Here is a 15049-nt window from a genome sequence, read left to right on the forward strand (position 1 = left end):
CTCTTCAGTTCAGCACGGAGTGTGCTGGCTGCAGACAGGAGGCTCTGCCGGCTCCCGCTGGCTCCGCCGGCTCCGCATGGAGGGGAGAGGGACCCGCCTGTCCCCAGAAGCCGCGCTGGATGGTTTTAGCTGTGAGCAGTCCATGGCTGGTTTTAGCTGCCTGCGGCTCTGGGACAGTCCCCCTCAGTGACCCAGGGTCTGTGCCGCAGCGATGGGAAAGGGGGAAAGGGGCAGTGGCCCCGGCCCGGCCCAGCGGGGCCGGGAGGCTCGGAGCCCCCCCCACCTTCCAGCAGGCGAGCTCCGACCAAAAAGGGAAGTCCCGCCTTTCCGTGCCGTTTAAATATGTAAATTGTGAGAAGCGTAATTGGTCTTAAAGACTGTCCATCAACTCAGGGTCAACCCAACACAGTATATTAAATAAACACCACCAGTTTACCAGGTGGTAAACAGATGCGTGTAAGGCAAGCAGAGTCTTACGTAACATGGCTTAAATATTGAAGAGGAAGAATTTCCTTCTAATTTCCATTCCTGCATGGTCCCACAGCGTGGTCTCTCATCTCCTACTTTTGCAGGCATGGTTAGAATCATGAGTCTTCTCTTACGTGGGGACTCTCAGATTTGCCAGTTTAGTAGTCAAGGCACTGAAATTCCTTCAGCTTCCAGGGAAATACAAGCTATAGATAATGAGGGCTTTAGATAATGAGGTAGACATCAGGTCTAGCCTGATTTCCTATGTTTAATTTATGTGCTGTCAGACTCTAAGTAGCTTTCAAAGATCTTTGCAGGATTATCACACTCTCTGGCTTCTTTTCCTGTTCTGTAGGAAATAATTCCTTATTTCCTGTTACCTCCTAGCATATCATCCCAGGCAGACAGACAACACGATTGACTCTTGAGCCAGCTCTACCCAGCCGATTCTGTTGCAGAAAAGAAAGTATCTTCAGGTGTGTAAATGCAGTCAAAATGCATATTGGAACTATTGATGTTCCATGTGTTAACTACATTTCTGAGAAAGAAGCAATGGAGGAAGCAACCGAGCAGCTGCTAGAGTGCCCCTTCCACCAACACAGTGCACTTGATCGATGAACACCTGGGACGCGTGGAGTTTATGAAAGCATTGAGCAATGCCTCGTGACGCTTTAAATCACTGCTACCTCAGGCACTGCTGCCAGCTCAGATTAGTTAATGAAGTGGAAGGCCACCTGACCATTTATTTGGCTTCAGCAACAGTTCTGAGCAATGGTAGAAGGCAATTAGAGCTATATTAGTTATTTTTTAAATTAAACAGTTGGGGTTTTTTTAGCAGTCTGTAACATCCTAAGGAATCTAAAGTATTGAACAGAGACATTGTATTGACTGCAGAAAGAAACTAGAAAAATCCATAATAGTAATCAATGTAGAATTTTGAGCCGTTAATAACTGGGCTCTTTGCATTGATTCAGGCCTTTCTTGCTCATTAAATTATATGAAATATTAAAAATCATCAGGGAATATAGAAAATAATAGCATTTCTCTAGGTGTAAAAGTAAAGAGGTGAAAATTATTTTTCTAGTTACCATGAAAAATTGTAAAAGCATGAAGTCTCCTTTTCCCAGGACCAGTAATTATGAAAAACATGGACAGTATGTTTAGAGACAGTTTATGCAGCTTTCACTACTTTTTGTGTTTCTCTCAGGGTACAAGTAAGGTCAAAGTCAAAGGTAGTGACAGAGAAACAGAGAATTGCCTGATTTGGCACTTCCAGTGCCAAATCTATCCCTCCACAATTGTCCCATTACCTGTGGGAACTGTGAACTAAACATCTTTCCAGACAGAGGCTGAGAAAATACAAGTTACTCATGAAAAAGCCTTCAACAATTGCAGGATCTGGAAATACATTTTTCATTTTAGTATATAAACCTAGCCTCAAATTAGCTTTGAGTATTCTTAGAGTGTGTTCTATAAAAGCCATCCTTCAATAGAGGGATCAGGCTTCTAGAAAGAGTGAGGTTTTTCTGGGAATGTTTTAAAATTTAGTGGGGCAATGCCAATTCAGGTGATAGAGCAGAACAGGCTATCAGAATTTCTGGGAAATCCAGTTGTTTCTATGATTTGCTGAAAGTTGCATCTCAGTGTCTCGAGGCTTTTGTTACATTCTTAAGTATATAAATGAAGAACTTGAGCATATATGAGAAACTGTACTAATGACTTATAGGGAACACATAATGAATTTGGGTGGAAACATTGACCTCTGAAGTAAAAGGAACGAAGTATTGTCAGAGAATGAAATTCATGAGAAATCAAAGTTCCATATCCTTGCCTCTAAGGTTTAGTCAAAGATTTAGATTACAAAGTGACCAAGAGTCATTCAAATGTTTCTTTCTCAAAATGCCTATAATTTGAATATGATTAATGTTCTTCATAAGATACCCAGCACTACAACTTCCTTTATAAGAAAAATGTGTTCTGAAGACGTATGCTGTACCAATGGACATAAAACAAGAGCAAAGAACTGACATCACAGATTATCTCACTATTGGTGCAGCAACACAGGTCTTTCTTCATCAGTTTTGCAGAGAACAAGGAGTGAGAAAAAAAGAGAAAAAATTAAGATAAACTGTATTCCAGTCTCATTTGCAGATTCTGTAGTAACAGAATTTCTCCTGTAAAAACGTTTTTGTCATGGAGGAGTTACAAATAAGATGAAAGCCTCAAAGAAAGAAAGGATACATTTCTCAGGAGTTGTTGATAACTCTGTGATATTTCTTAGGTGGCACACTACATTTCAAAATATAAAGATAATTTTCTATTAAAAAATAGGAACACCATCCAACTGCATCTTCTGAGCTTTAATAGGAAGGTTTTGGCTTACAGTTTTAGAATTGTATTACTGGATCTATCACACCTCTTTTCTGTACAAAAAAGAGAAACTACTCCCCCCCAAACACCACCACCACTAACCAACCCCAAAACCTGAAACTATTTTCCTGGTATTTTCATGGAAAAGAATGAGTTACTGGCTTCTAGGACTGATAAGAAGATCTAACAGATCACTGTGAGACTTAGAAAGTATAAGCTTTACAAATTCCTTCTTGAGACAAGCAGATTAGCCTGAAAAGAATAAATATGGAGCCAAAAGTGCCCTTGGCTGAGGTTGCAGCAATACAGAATAAGGTTTTGCAGGGTGGCTGTGAAGAATAGGTGAAGTATAGCTTAGAAAATAGGGTCTTATTTCCTTTACATTATTCTTAATCTATTCATGTCCTACCTATATAATTGGTGAACTTATAACTGCAGATGTAGGTGGTAAGGTCGATATACTATAGTTAAAGAAACTGAAAATAAGAAAAGGATCCTGAAAAGAGAGCCCTTACAGTGAGCTCCTTGCCTGAAAATGTTTCATCCTGAAACCTTTGGCATTTAAATGATGGATAGTCCACCATGTATTAACGTCACTAGCACGTGACACTACTTCAAGTGGGAGTCTCATTTCACAAATCATTTTTAAATACATTTTTCTCACCTCAGAGCTCTGTTCTTAAGCTCTGCAGAACCAGCAATGAAATTATGCACTAAGATATTCAGGCCCACAATACATTCACAAAATATAATGTCACGTCAATTTGCATTGACTCCTGTAATCATACTTAAAAATGATCATAGATCTTGAGCCAAATTGTAACATTCATATTGAATAGGGAATCCCAATATTCAACATATTTGCCTGCAATTGAGAAAATGATTGGTATTTGCAGGAAGCAATTTCGACTTTACTCTCTAATTAATAGGAAGAAAATAATATTTAATTACTCATCAGCTAGAGAGTTTTAAAAAATATAAATCAATAAACTTTGCTTTCTGAAGAGCCAAATTTCAGAGAGCTTTCTCCTTCTGAAGAGCCAAATTTCAGAGAGCTTTCTCCTTCTGTCAGCTAAAATTTTCCCTGTATTATCTACAGGTACATGAAAGATTTTATTGAATGCATGCATACCTTGGAAATGCTGTGCACTCTTATAGGTATTTGTATCGGGGTGCCCTGGTGTTTAGTTAAGTGCAATTGAATTATGATGGCAAACGTGGTCAATAGATGACTGTTAAATGTTCTCTGTAATTCCTTAGAGTTTAATAAACTAGGCTTTGTAGATTCACTATTCTGCTATGCAGTTTATTTATTTGTTTTTAAATTAAGGGAATTATTAACATTTTAAGTCAGTATTTTCTGAAAATTTACATGAGGATTGATTTCTATCGATTAAGTACCAGCACATATTTTGTGTAACAAATCTCTGAACTTCTTCTAGAGGGGAGTATTTTTGTTCTTTAGGACCTTAAGATTGTAATTTCATTTAAAAACAGTTGAAGAACATGGGTGTTACTCCTCTCCAAATATAAGGAGATATTTCACCCATGATTTTCCAAGAATACATGAGGTATTCCTCCTGTCTATATTCTTTCTCCCGTGATTTACTACAGAATTGTGTTCCACAGTAACAGACAGGATACCTCATTTAAGGTTCATTCTGGAAGCAAAACAGTCTGTGTAAATTTGACAGTATGACATGAAGTCAAACATCTGTGCCTGGATTTACTGACTTTTATTGAGACCTCGACAAAAGCAGCAAGACATCATGAAATAAGAGGCTGGGTCGTGACTAAAAATCAGTGTTTTTAGGATACCTCATTGAAGTTTCAGTCTGAAAACAGTACAGTCCATGCAAAGTTGTTGCTTGGTCACCCCACATAATACCTATGTAATTTTAAATGTTAGTAATTTTTCAAAAGTTACTCAGAAAATTGCAAAACATAAAAGACAGTTGTGAAGAATTAAATGGCATGCTGACCAATGTAAAATAGCATACAAGAAATAAATTTTTTGTCAAGAAGTAAACATGATTTAACATGTTTTTTTTTTTTTACTGAAAATGTTCAATTAGATGGCACTTGAGGTCTTCAGAATACTTCTGGTTTCAATCCTTTTTCTTCTCACCGAAGGCTTCTTCCATGCTCTCAGGGAACTTAATGTGAGACTCGAGGAATAGCACCACTTTTCTAGGAAGGAAACTGATGAGACAAACTTCAAGTTAGCCTAATTTTCTTTTTTTTTTTAAGAAAAAAGTACTCTGTAAGTAAAGAAATCACAAATACATTTTATGTGCTCAATACTTCTAATGTCTGGCAATAACATTTTTGGCACTTCAATGTTATAAATGGGGAAAACTAATGACAGACCAAGACGTTTTGTGAAAGCCCAGCCTGCAGTGGTGGCAGGGACCGGAAGCAGACCAGGCATTGCTCCCAGTGTACTGTCTTAGGAAAAGTTTCGAAATTTCTATACTGAACTGCAGTTTAAGACACATATTAGGCACAGAAGGGGCCAGAGGAATGTTATTCACCTAAATTATTAAAAAATCAAACCCACTGTTTCTTTAAAATTGGGTAAATACAACTGAATTGACTGCAGGAATATTAACTAAAGGACTGTTTTGACTAAACTGATTTTACAGGCATATGGCAAAGGAAAGAAGGTAATGCTAGAAGTCAAGTCACATGCTCACATTTTCAGACCAAGAAAGTATACAGCTGGAGGCATGATTAAATAAAATTTTTCCTTTTTAATTGCATCCACGATCCTGCTGGCTGCATACTCTGGATCATAAACAGGAAACAAACAGGGTTTTCTGTAAAACAAGAAAAAAGGGTTATGGAATGATGAAACTTTACTTTTGAGGTAAACACACACACATACATAATTAAAAAATTTATGCATTTTCCCCCTTCCCCTCAAGTATTCTTGGAAAGGAATCTCCAAACCTTTTTCCTTCTGCTATCATCAAAATAAATTGAAAGCACTTTGGTGATGTTGTGAATTTAATGACTTTTTTGTAAGATGACCACAATGAAGTTGATGCCCACAGTGATTCCAGCTTTGGAAACTTCCAAGCTTAGCCATACCATATGCTATTCTATGCATCATTGCTCTCCAGCAATCCTTTTCTGCTGTAAATGCTGAGGTGACAGCCCCCCAGGAGAAGGGCTCTGCTCTGCTCACATACGCTGCTGCACGACGATGGATGGTGCAAGCAGGAGCAGAGCCCTGAAAAACCAAGATCACTGGTCCTGCACTCCTGCAACTGCTCATTCAGAGCTTGCAGCCTCTCCCATCACTGCAGCCACAGAGCCATGCAGCAGACACCATCACCACAGCCATTCTCACTCAGAAGTACAATACCTGCCAGTACAGACAGTGGGGCACAATTAATAAGGACAGGTCATGGGTATCCCGACAGCCATAACTGTAATTACACTGTAAGATTACTTACTTGGGGCAGAGAATATCCTCAGTGCCCACTCTCCTGACAAATAAGGTTCCATTAATCCTTAAATACTGCTGTGCATCCCTAACTGTTTCTTGACTGTGAGGTTATTACACAGTCCCTGTTATTAACTGTATGCAACACTGGCATTTCTTTACATCAAAAGACGTAGTTGTTTGTGCCAATAGGGCAAAAATACTGAATTGAAAATCAAATCAACCAACCAAAAACTGTATATGATATACCTGGTGAGTGGTGATTTTTTTTACATATGAAATAGTACAAATCTAAGTTTTACTTACTTGCTTTTGAAGCCTTTACTTAACCTAGTACTAATAAAATAAGGACAAATGATTTTGATTTTAATGCCATGCTTTCCTCCGTGATACAATTCTGAATTTATGGCTTCCATCATTCCAATGACTGCACTCTTACTTGCACAATAATCTAAAAAGTGAAGAAAGAAGAAATATCCAAAATGTCAAAAGCACCACAGTAAAAGCGATATACAGAATCAAATTCTTGGTAATACAATTTAAGCCACAATATTATTTAATTCTGTCATTAGCAGTCTTGTAACTAGTGTTTTAAGCGTATTGGTGATGCTAACTGGAGATTATTGGCTCTTCCCATGAATGATACACAATTGCCTAAGGATAAAATTAATCCTTTCAGAGGAGTTTTGTTTTTTAAGTGCACTATGGAGAATTATAGGAAGATGAGCTTATTCAGCATTTGCTGTACATTTCCAGATACTCTTATACAAACCAGGCATTCTTTCAGTTCAGAATGTCTTCAACTTTTAATATCACAGGTTACATTTCAGAAAGAACTATTTATAGTGGTAGAATATAAATACCCTACTTATAAATGCTGCTTCAGCCTATTACTTCTGATTTGCCCTGCAACTGCAATACATTTTGTTTGTCCAGGAAGACTGAATCTTGTCTGATTTTTATTGTTTGATGAATGTATGGGACTCCATACTTGGACATGATCAAAACTTGCCCTCACACAGCCCTGTGCAACCTGATCTAAGCCGAGCCTGTTTTTTGGGGGCAAATATGGACCAAGCGACCTTCAAAGATTGCTTCTAAAACAAATTATTCTACAATTTTCCAATTGTTAGAAACTGTTTTAATATACTGCCTTACACAGCATTTCCTAAAACTTTTTCAAATGTGCGTGAAAATAGTTGTTACGTACAATGAAATCCAATTTTGCTAAAAGACTAACTTCAAAGACGGGCGTAAGAGGTAGTTTGCTATTCTTCAGGAATTCACCCACAGTGAATGATGGAACCACACAGCCTAAAAATACATCTCTAAGGTGTGAAAGATTATAATGCATGGATGGGCAGGCCCACTCCCATAAGCCTTAATTATATGGTGAAAGCTGAACATGACTTGTATTATCAATACCAAGTATGAGCCCTCCATAGCAGGGTCCAAGAAAAGTGATTAGTGTGTAGGTCTAATTTGTAATGGCAGTTGACGATACTTACCTGATGCCCTGTAGAGTCCCAGTAATCCAGCTCCACTGGCTGTGCTAACCAGTTGCCCATGGTTACAGGCCACCATGGCTGGAAGAAAGGCCTTGCAAGTCTAAAAGAACATAAATATATTTATTTAAAAATCCCCTTTATAAATAGGCATAACAAAAATGTTTCATTCCAAAATTAGGCTATACAACCTGACTTGCTTTCTGGGCCTTCAACATACAAGAAGTCCAACTGACCTTTTATCTCTGTAATGGTTTTTAAATGAGAGACAGCACTTCCTAGAATGACTACCCTCTGTCTGAACATCTAACAGTATTAAAACATCTTATTAAAAGCAGCAAAGTTTGTGTTTTCTCTGCTTCCTGGTTCCTCGTGATTTGTCTGTTTGAGACTATTGCCAAAGGTTCGGTACACAAGAGGGAGCTAGAAGTCAACACATTAAGGAGAGTTCAGCTGTCTGTGGGCGCTTTTTGTATCAAGCTGAACTGCCTGACAATTGCAGCACTCCAGGACACCACTGTGGGTGATACTAACTGGAAAGAGTGATGGTGTTTGATGAAGGGGAAGATAAGAAAAACAGACAAGAGCAGTAATAATTTTTTTTCAATAGTTGAGGAATCCTATTAGACTCCATATGTGAATGCCTAATACATCACTATCCTCCTGCCCTGTGTTTCTTCAGACCTGTCAGGGGGAACACTTCTCCCAGTCCGTTTTCTTCAAGTATTTGGAAGTATGATGCAGTGTGGATGGGGAATACTTAGAGGACTTCTATCTGCAATGATTTTCCATTGAGAGCTGCCTTTTGACAAAGGAGTTGCAATGCTATATTGTTCCCTGAGGCAGGCTGTTCGCTCAGGCTTGTAAACAAAAAGTGCAAGAGTAGTAACACAAGTAGCAATAGTAACACTCTCTCACAAAAAAACCCCTCCTCCTAAAGTGTGCTGAGACCACAAGTAACTGCAAATTCATTCAGGGGTAAGAAAACAGAACAAATTCTTACTGGCTAGATATGTTCTTTAGTCAGATGGTGACTAGGAATGAAAGCACAACCTGAAGACTGACACCAACATATGCAGCATAAAATCATGGAATCATTTAGGCTGGAAAAGACCTTTAAGATCATGGAGTCGAACTCTAAACATAACACTGCCAGTAAACCATGGTCATGTCTCCCTGAATGCTGCAAGTCTCTTAGGCAAAGCCTTCTGATGCCAGGAAACATGAGGAGCAGGGAAGTCACATGCCATCATGTCAGCACTACCTTCAGCCACAGCTGTCACAGGCAGGGCATGTTTCACCATACAGTTGCACAGACTTTGATTTACCAGAGTGCCCAGGCAGGTTTGTGTTATAACATTACTGAGACATCCTGGGGAGACTGTCAGTGTGGTGTGTCTTCAATTACAGGATGATTATGACAACATATATTCCCCCAACCAAGGTCCTTCACATCTCTTTTCCAAGCTGAGATTTTAAGGTAGATGCCATCATCATGATTTTCACACCAAAATACTTGTCTGTACCTTTTGGTCGTTCAGTAGTAAAAAAGCCACAAAAACTTTACCCAAACTTGAGAAAAGAAGTTGATTCTCAAGGTCTTTTCAAAATCTTCATCTGTAAGCTCACAGAACTTTTTCCCAAGAGCTCTGCCAGCATTATTGATTAGAATAGTAACATCCCCAACTTCTTTTCTAACCTGAATAAAAAGAAAAAGGACAAAGAGAAAGCTTTAGAAGGTATCACTGCCTCTTGTGCTTCATTTATGGAAACATTTAGTAGTATTTGCAATAACTGGTGTGCATGAAAACATAAGTATGTAAGAACTGTTGAATTGGATCAGATCAAAGATCCATCTAAGCTCCCTAGCCCTTGTCTCATGGTGGATGCAACGAAAAAAGGACCCAGGCTCTAAGGTGTCCAGTGTACTCAATTTTCCCATGCTACAACTTAGGATCTTTTGAGAGGCATAAGGTATCTGTATCATATATAGATGTGTTTAATATATCCCAGTGATTCTCCACCCTGCCTCACTCCTCAAATTTGTCTAATTTCTCCCTGAACTCCAGAATACTTTTGACTTCCACAAAAAACTAAGTTCAAAATTGACAAAGCTTTAGTGTGCACTGTGAGCACACTTTAACTGCAATCAGAAAATTTCTAGTCCCCTGTTTTTGGTATTGTGAGAACCTGCATTCCTCTGCCAAGCCTGCTCAACCCCCTTTCCATATAATTTTTACTGAACTGGAAAGAATTCAGCTCAGAGAACTGGGGGTTACCAATGCTCTGAGTACAAAAGCATCTACCATGAAATAGATAGATAAAATTTTCATTAGCTCCATTTGCATTTGTTTTCATAAGATTTTGTGCCATGATTCGGATTTTTATCAAAGCAGATGGCCAAGATTTACTTACAGTATGAAGAATCAACTAGAGGTGGATGGTTATCTGGGGTCTCAAAATTTTTAGGTGTCTGTTAATTCTTGTGTTAATGTAATTTCTATCAGTTTTCTGTAAGTCAGGTTCATAGTCTGGTTTTGTGCTCTCAAATGCCCCTTAAGACTGGCATATTTTCTATGCTTTGTTCCTTGATCATCTGTTATAGTAAAACACACATCCTGCATTTATAGGCCATCAGATCCCTGTCTGATTTCCTTCAGAATTTCCAGGTGGACACTGCTTGTTCCTGAAAATTAGTTGCTGTTCACTTGACCAGTTTGTTCTAAAACCTCTTGTTTAGGGACTTCAATGGTCTCTTTTGTTTACTAGAAAGAAACTAAACTTACGTTATGGGATACTTAGGTTTTTCTGCAGTGAGTATACCAAATAAAAACAATTAATTTAATTTTCTTGCTATTGCTTTCTCTTCTGTGTCCAAGCTAAAGACTTTTCTTATTACCAATAAAAAATTGGCAGATTAATTTCCAAGAGTAGAGGAGGCCCATAGTTGAAAAACTCTCCATCTCAGAAAATTTCTGTCTCCTCCATGACTGAACAATACATGCAAATATCTGTGAATATATTGGTGTTGTTAACAATAATTTGACACAGTAACAGCAATTTTTAAATTTTAAACTGTTTTTTAAGTTTCTGTTGGCAGGTCAGTCTGTGCACTTCAGAACAGTGTTTGCTGATGCGGGCACAGCAAATTCCGCAGGCTGGAGTCCTGTGGCTGATTTGGTTAATGTGTTTAGAAAGTGAAAATTACCTGAGGGCACAAAACAAACCTGTTGAGACTCTGCTAAAATGTGAGCAAACAAATAATTTCAAAATGTTCAGTATGGACAATGAAGTCCAACAAAGAAATTAACTACATAAGCTTGAATTAGTCATTTTGGTGCATGTCTTTGCAAGGAACAGATAGTATTTATGGGAATAGGGGTTTAATGCCAATTTAAAATGGTATTTTTTTAAAAGATATTTGATCTTGGTAAATTCTAAGATAAGTGGGGATTTTTGTACTTGCAAAAGGAAATGTCAAGAAAAATTGCTGTTTGATTTGTACTATCATTCCAAATAAAGATCAAATGTCACATTTGAAGTACTGCCCCCAAGTTGCTCAGACAGAAATTTCATCTCACTGTAAAGTGATAATAGATATTAAGATTGCTGAAATTACTGTGATTGCTGGTCCAGAATTTTTTCATCATTATCAATGGCTCACACAGGTGATGGGGTTGCATCATCTATACTGACGAAGCCCCTGGCAAAGATCATCCTCCTCGAACAACTTGTATTGTGTCAGCACAGCACAGAACACTCAACACCTTGCTCATGTCTGCAGACATACTATTATGGTACAATAAATATATCTTCATTACTGCCCAAGTAATACCGAGATACCACCTGTGGTTCTTAACATCTAGCACTGATGACACCAAGTGGAATTTTTTTCTCTACAGTTAGCGAGCTGTGCCCCACATGCTACTTATGAGTGTGGGTAAAAGAATGCCTTGCTGGTTGCAAGCATGAGAATTGCAGTTCCAGATACTTACAGATCCTGAATCCAACTTACCTTTTAGATGGACTTTTCCTCAAGAACATTTATTGAGGTAAAAAAGTGTTCCAAACCTTCATAACCTTGCTCAGAAAGACTTAATCTGGTTTGGTTAAAACTAAAAGCAACAACTACAAAACAAAGAGCCGAGCCCCACCACATCCCCACCTTTCCACTCACAACTCATGGAAAATTAATGTGACATTCCAAGTCTCTTCTGAAACAATCTATCAACATTTGCATCATGAAATAATTTAGCTCATTTCTCTGATGTATGTCTTCAGACACAGAATGTCAAAGATGTGACTTGTGAGTCATGTATGTGTGTACATTGAGAATTTAACAAAAGTTTACACTTGGATGAAGTGGCAGAGTGGCTAACTGATTATAAGATTGTAAGTGAAGTTACACTGAGAAGCGTTTTCAGGCAGCTTAAGGAAAAGTGAAAATTAATAATATTAATTCAATGTCCAATTTCTGAGCTATGACAATAAAGTAATAGTTCACAAAGCATAGGTCAGCACAGCAGAAGAGTTTCATTGAAAATGGAGCTCTTCTCTATCTTATTTTCCAGCTGTATTGATCAAAAAATGAACTGAAGAGGAATCATCAATTTGGCTGGAGATCAGCCACATCCTAATGACATTTCTGAAAACATTACATCCCATATCACCCTTAAAGAAATATGATTTCCTTAACAAATAGGCAAAGGAAAGAATCCCCCTTGTACAATATCCACTGACTGTTCTGTTATTTTAAAATTATTTATTGATATTTTAAAGGACCTTTAAAGCCTACATAAGATAATATGTGGAGATAATCTCTGCTGCATGCTTTACCATACTCTTAATCTAAATTTTACCATCTCACAATGAAGACTAGAAATGGATAAATCTCAATAGAACTGATTAAACCCAGTTACTTTGTTGCAACCATAGTTTAAGTTCCATCTAGAAACTACTTTTGAAAAGGTGAAAGACATTGTCCTGCAGGATTGCTTCCTTTTAGGGAATAGTATGTTTTCTAAAAAAGCAATACATTCAGTAGGATATTCTACTAAAAAGAAGCAAAATGCAGATCTTACCTTGTCTGCCTGTTCATAGACATCCTCCCTACTGCTGCAGTCACAATGGTAGACAAACACCCGGTTGGCTCCATTTTGTTGGGCTAATCTGCTTGTTTCTTTGTTACCTTCATCATCAATGTCCCAAAGAACCAAGGTTACTCCCAAAGGAGCAAATTTTAAGGCAACCTGCCTTCCAATCCCATTTGCAGACCCAGTAATAAGTACTATTTCACCAGCAAAACTTTTTTTGCGTAGAGGAAATATACAGAAGGTGTTCTCGATGAGTAAAAAAATTAAAAATTTCAGGTACTGTAGTAACTTCTGGATGCTTCTGAAATTGAACATGATTTCTCAGGTACAAGCACCACTCTTCTGTTGTGCAAACCCAGAAACACAATACGTTACAACAGTGGGATATTGACTGAAAGAAAGAAAATTTCAAACAGCAAGTTCTTTCCCAGCATTCTTTTCTGTGGGTGCAAAATACATTATTAAAGACTTGTTTTGTGAAAGCTGCCTTACAAGTCAGATTAAAGCCACTGTCTTCCTCTAGATGCTATGGACTGTTTCATCCTGGGTTCCTCCGCTTCCAACTCTGTTTTTAAAAAGGTTCAGTAACATACCTTCTAGGCAGGTATGTTGTGGCAATGGCTGTAGAGCACTTTGTTGTCACAGCACGGTGATGTTAGCTGAACAAAAAAGTACTGAGCACACTGGTGCGATATCAACCTCAGGAAGGAAGGTGTCCTCCTTAGCGGGAAACATGACCTGTTTCGGAAGGCAGGCAATCGGAACGTTCCCACACCGTGAGTATTTTCCAGTGCCGTGCCGCCGAAATCACACCACGTATTCCCACTTGCCGGCAATTGACCGGCCACAGGGGAAACCCCGGCCCTGGCACTTATGAGCCTTGGTCTTCAACCTACATTAGGCAGCACCGCTCCCTTTACAGTGCTTGAGACGGGACAGCAGAAGAAGCGCCCACACGGACCCGGGGGGGCGGACTCGTCCCGTGCCGTCCCATGCCATGCCATGCCATGCCATGCCATGCCATGCCATGCCATGCCATGCCATGCCATGCCGAGCCGTGCCGAGCCCCCGCAGCCCCTTGGCCCCTCCCGGCCCTGCCCAGCAGTCACATCCTCGCCCCCTCCCTGCGACCGCTCCCCCGCACTCACCGCGGGCTCCCGACTGTCCCGCACCTGCCCACCCGCCGGGACCAGGAGTGGCCTGGCCCTGCCCTGCCCTGCCCGCCCCCAGGGCTTGGCCTCGTGCGGGGGCGGCCCGGGGAGGTGCGAGGTGCGGGGCCGGGCAGGCGGCGCTTCCCGGCCGGGCGGGTGCGGGCTGCCGGCGGCACGGAGCACCAAGCCTGGGCGGCTTCCCGAGGGCACCTGTTGGGTGGCAGCGCCCTCTCCCACGTCGGGACATCCCGCTGCTGCTGCTGCTGCTGCCACGTCGGTGGCCTCCCGCACCCGGCCGGCCCGCAGGCTCCATCCCAGCCGGCCGAGGGCTAGGAGAGCTAATGCTCTCTCCTCGCTCTGCTGCTGCCTCGCTGGAGGTACGCAGTTAAACAGTTCTTAATTTATGTCATAAATGACTGCTCTCCAGCTTGCCGGGGTGGGACCAAAAAGGCAGATAAAAGTACTAAATGTGCCCCCTAAAACAGCGAATACCCCTATTATTATATCACACCTTTAAAGCAGCATTTGTGGGTCCTCAGTTTCCCATACATGCGTTATCCAACTCTAAAACGACAGTCCTGCACCACAGTATCATCCATATTTTTTTCCCAAGTTTGAATAGAAAGCCACACACATACTTAGGTCTGTAAGAATATGCTTCTCCTGTGACATCAGCTTGTCTCAATCACCATGAGATTGTCCACGAGCAGTTTATGTAAAAAGGCAGTGAAGAGAACACTACTTATTTGCTGTGCTTTGCATTTCAAATAAGTAACACTAGAGGTCTTGTTTATTGGCAAGTCATAGAAGGAAAAAAATTGAATATATTCACAGTGCGCTCTGCTGCACATATCCATGTTGTATACACTACTCAGACTACAGTTTATGGGGGTCCATGAGATATTTTTCTGTTAAGCTGAGATAAAATGATAGTTGACAAAATTTGATGCAATTTACACCAGGAAATATGGTGGAAAACGGTATGCTGTCAGTGTGAACAGTTGTATTGAA

General features: G+C 39.9%; 1 protein-coding gene across 2 annotated transcripts; it reads right to left on the reverse strand.

Moving 5' to 3' along the window:
* Window positions 1-4559: 4559 nt before the first annotated feature.
* On the reverse strand, window positions 4560-14066 carry LOC125317345 (epidermal retinol dehydrogenase 2-like). Of its 2 annotated transcripts, none has more exons than XM_048287114.1 (7): window positions 14036-14066; window positions 12876-13278; window positions 9362-9493; window positions 7798-7897; window positions 6596-6740; window positions 5535-5657; window positions 4560-5040 (listed from the first exon to the last, which is right to left on the reverse strand). In XM_048287114.1, exons 2-7 carry the CDS (start codon window positions 13200-13202, stop codon window positions 4947-4949), a joined length of 921 nt encoding a protein of 306 aa, XP_048143071.1. In that variant the 5' UTR covers window positions 13203-13278; window positions 14036-14066; the 3' UTR covers window positions 4560-4946. The 2 variants fall into 2 exon arrangements, with proteins under 2 accessions (XP_048143071.1, XP_048143072.1); XM_048287115.1 differs by having other exon boundaries at window positions 12876-13229; window positions 14036-14059.
* Window positions 14067-15049: the final 983 nt, after the last annotated feature.

Source organism: Corvus hawaiiensis, chromosome 26, assembly GCF_020740725.1.
Source record: "Corvus hawaiiensis isolate bCorHaw1 chromosome 26, bCorHaw1.pri.cur, whole genome shotgun sequence".
NCBI lineage: Eukaryota > Metazoa > Chordata > Aves > Passeriformes > Corvidae > Corvus > Corvus hawaiiensis.

What these genes read in the sequence shown, in the direction of transcription:
- LOC125317345 (XM_048287114.1), bottom strand. Translation starts at nt 13,202, where the DNA reads ATGTTCAATTTCAGAAGCATCCAGAAGTTACTACAGTACCTGAAATTT. An exon ending in ACTTCTTTTCTCAAGTTTGG is followed by an intron (nt 7,898 to 9,361) that starts GTAAAGTTTTTG and finishes ATGTTCTTTTAG; the next exon opens with ACTTGCAAGGCCTTTCTTCC. An exon ending in GGGACTCTACAGGGCATCAG is followed by an intron (nt 6,741 to 7,797) that starts GTAAGTATCGTC and finishes TTCACTTTTTAG; the next exon opens with ATTATTGTGCAAGTAAGAGT.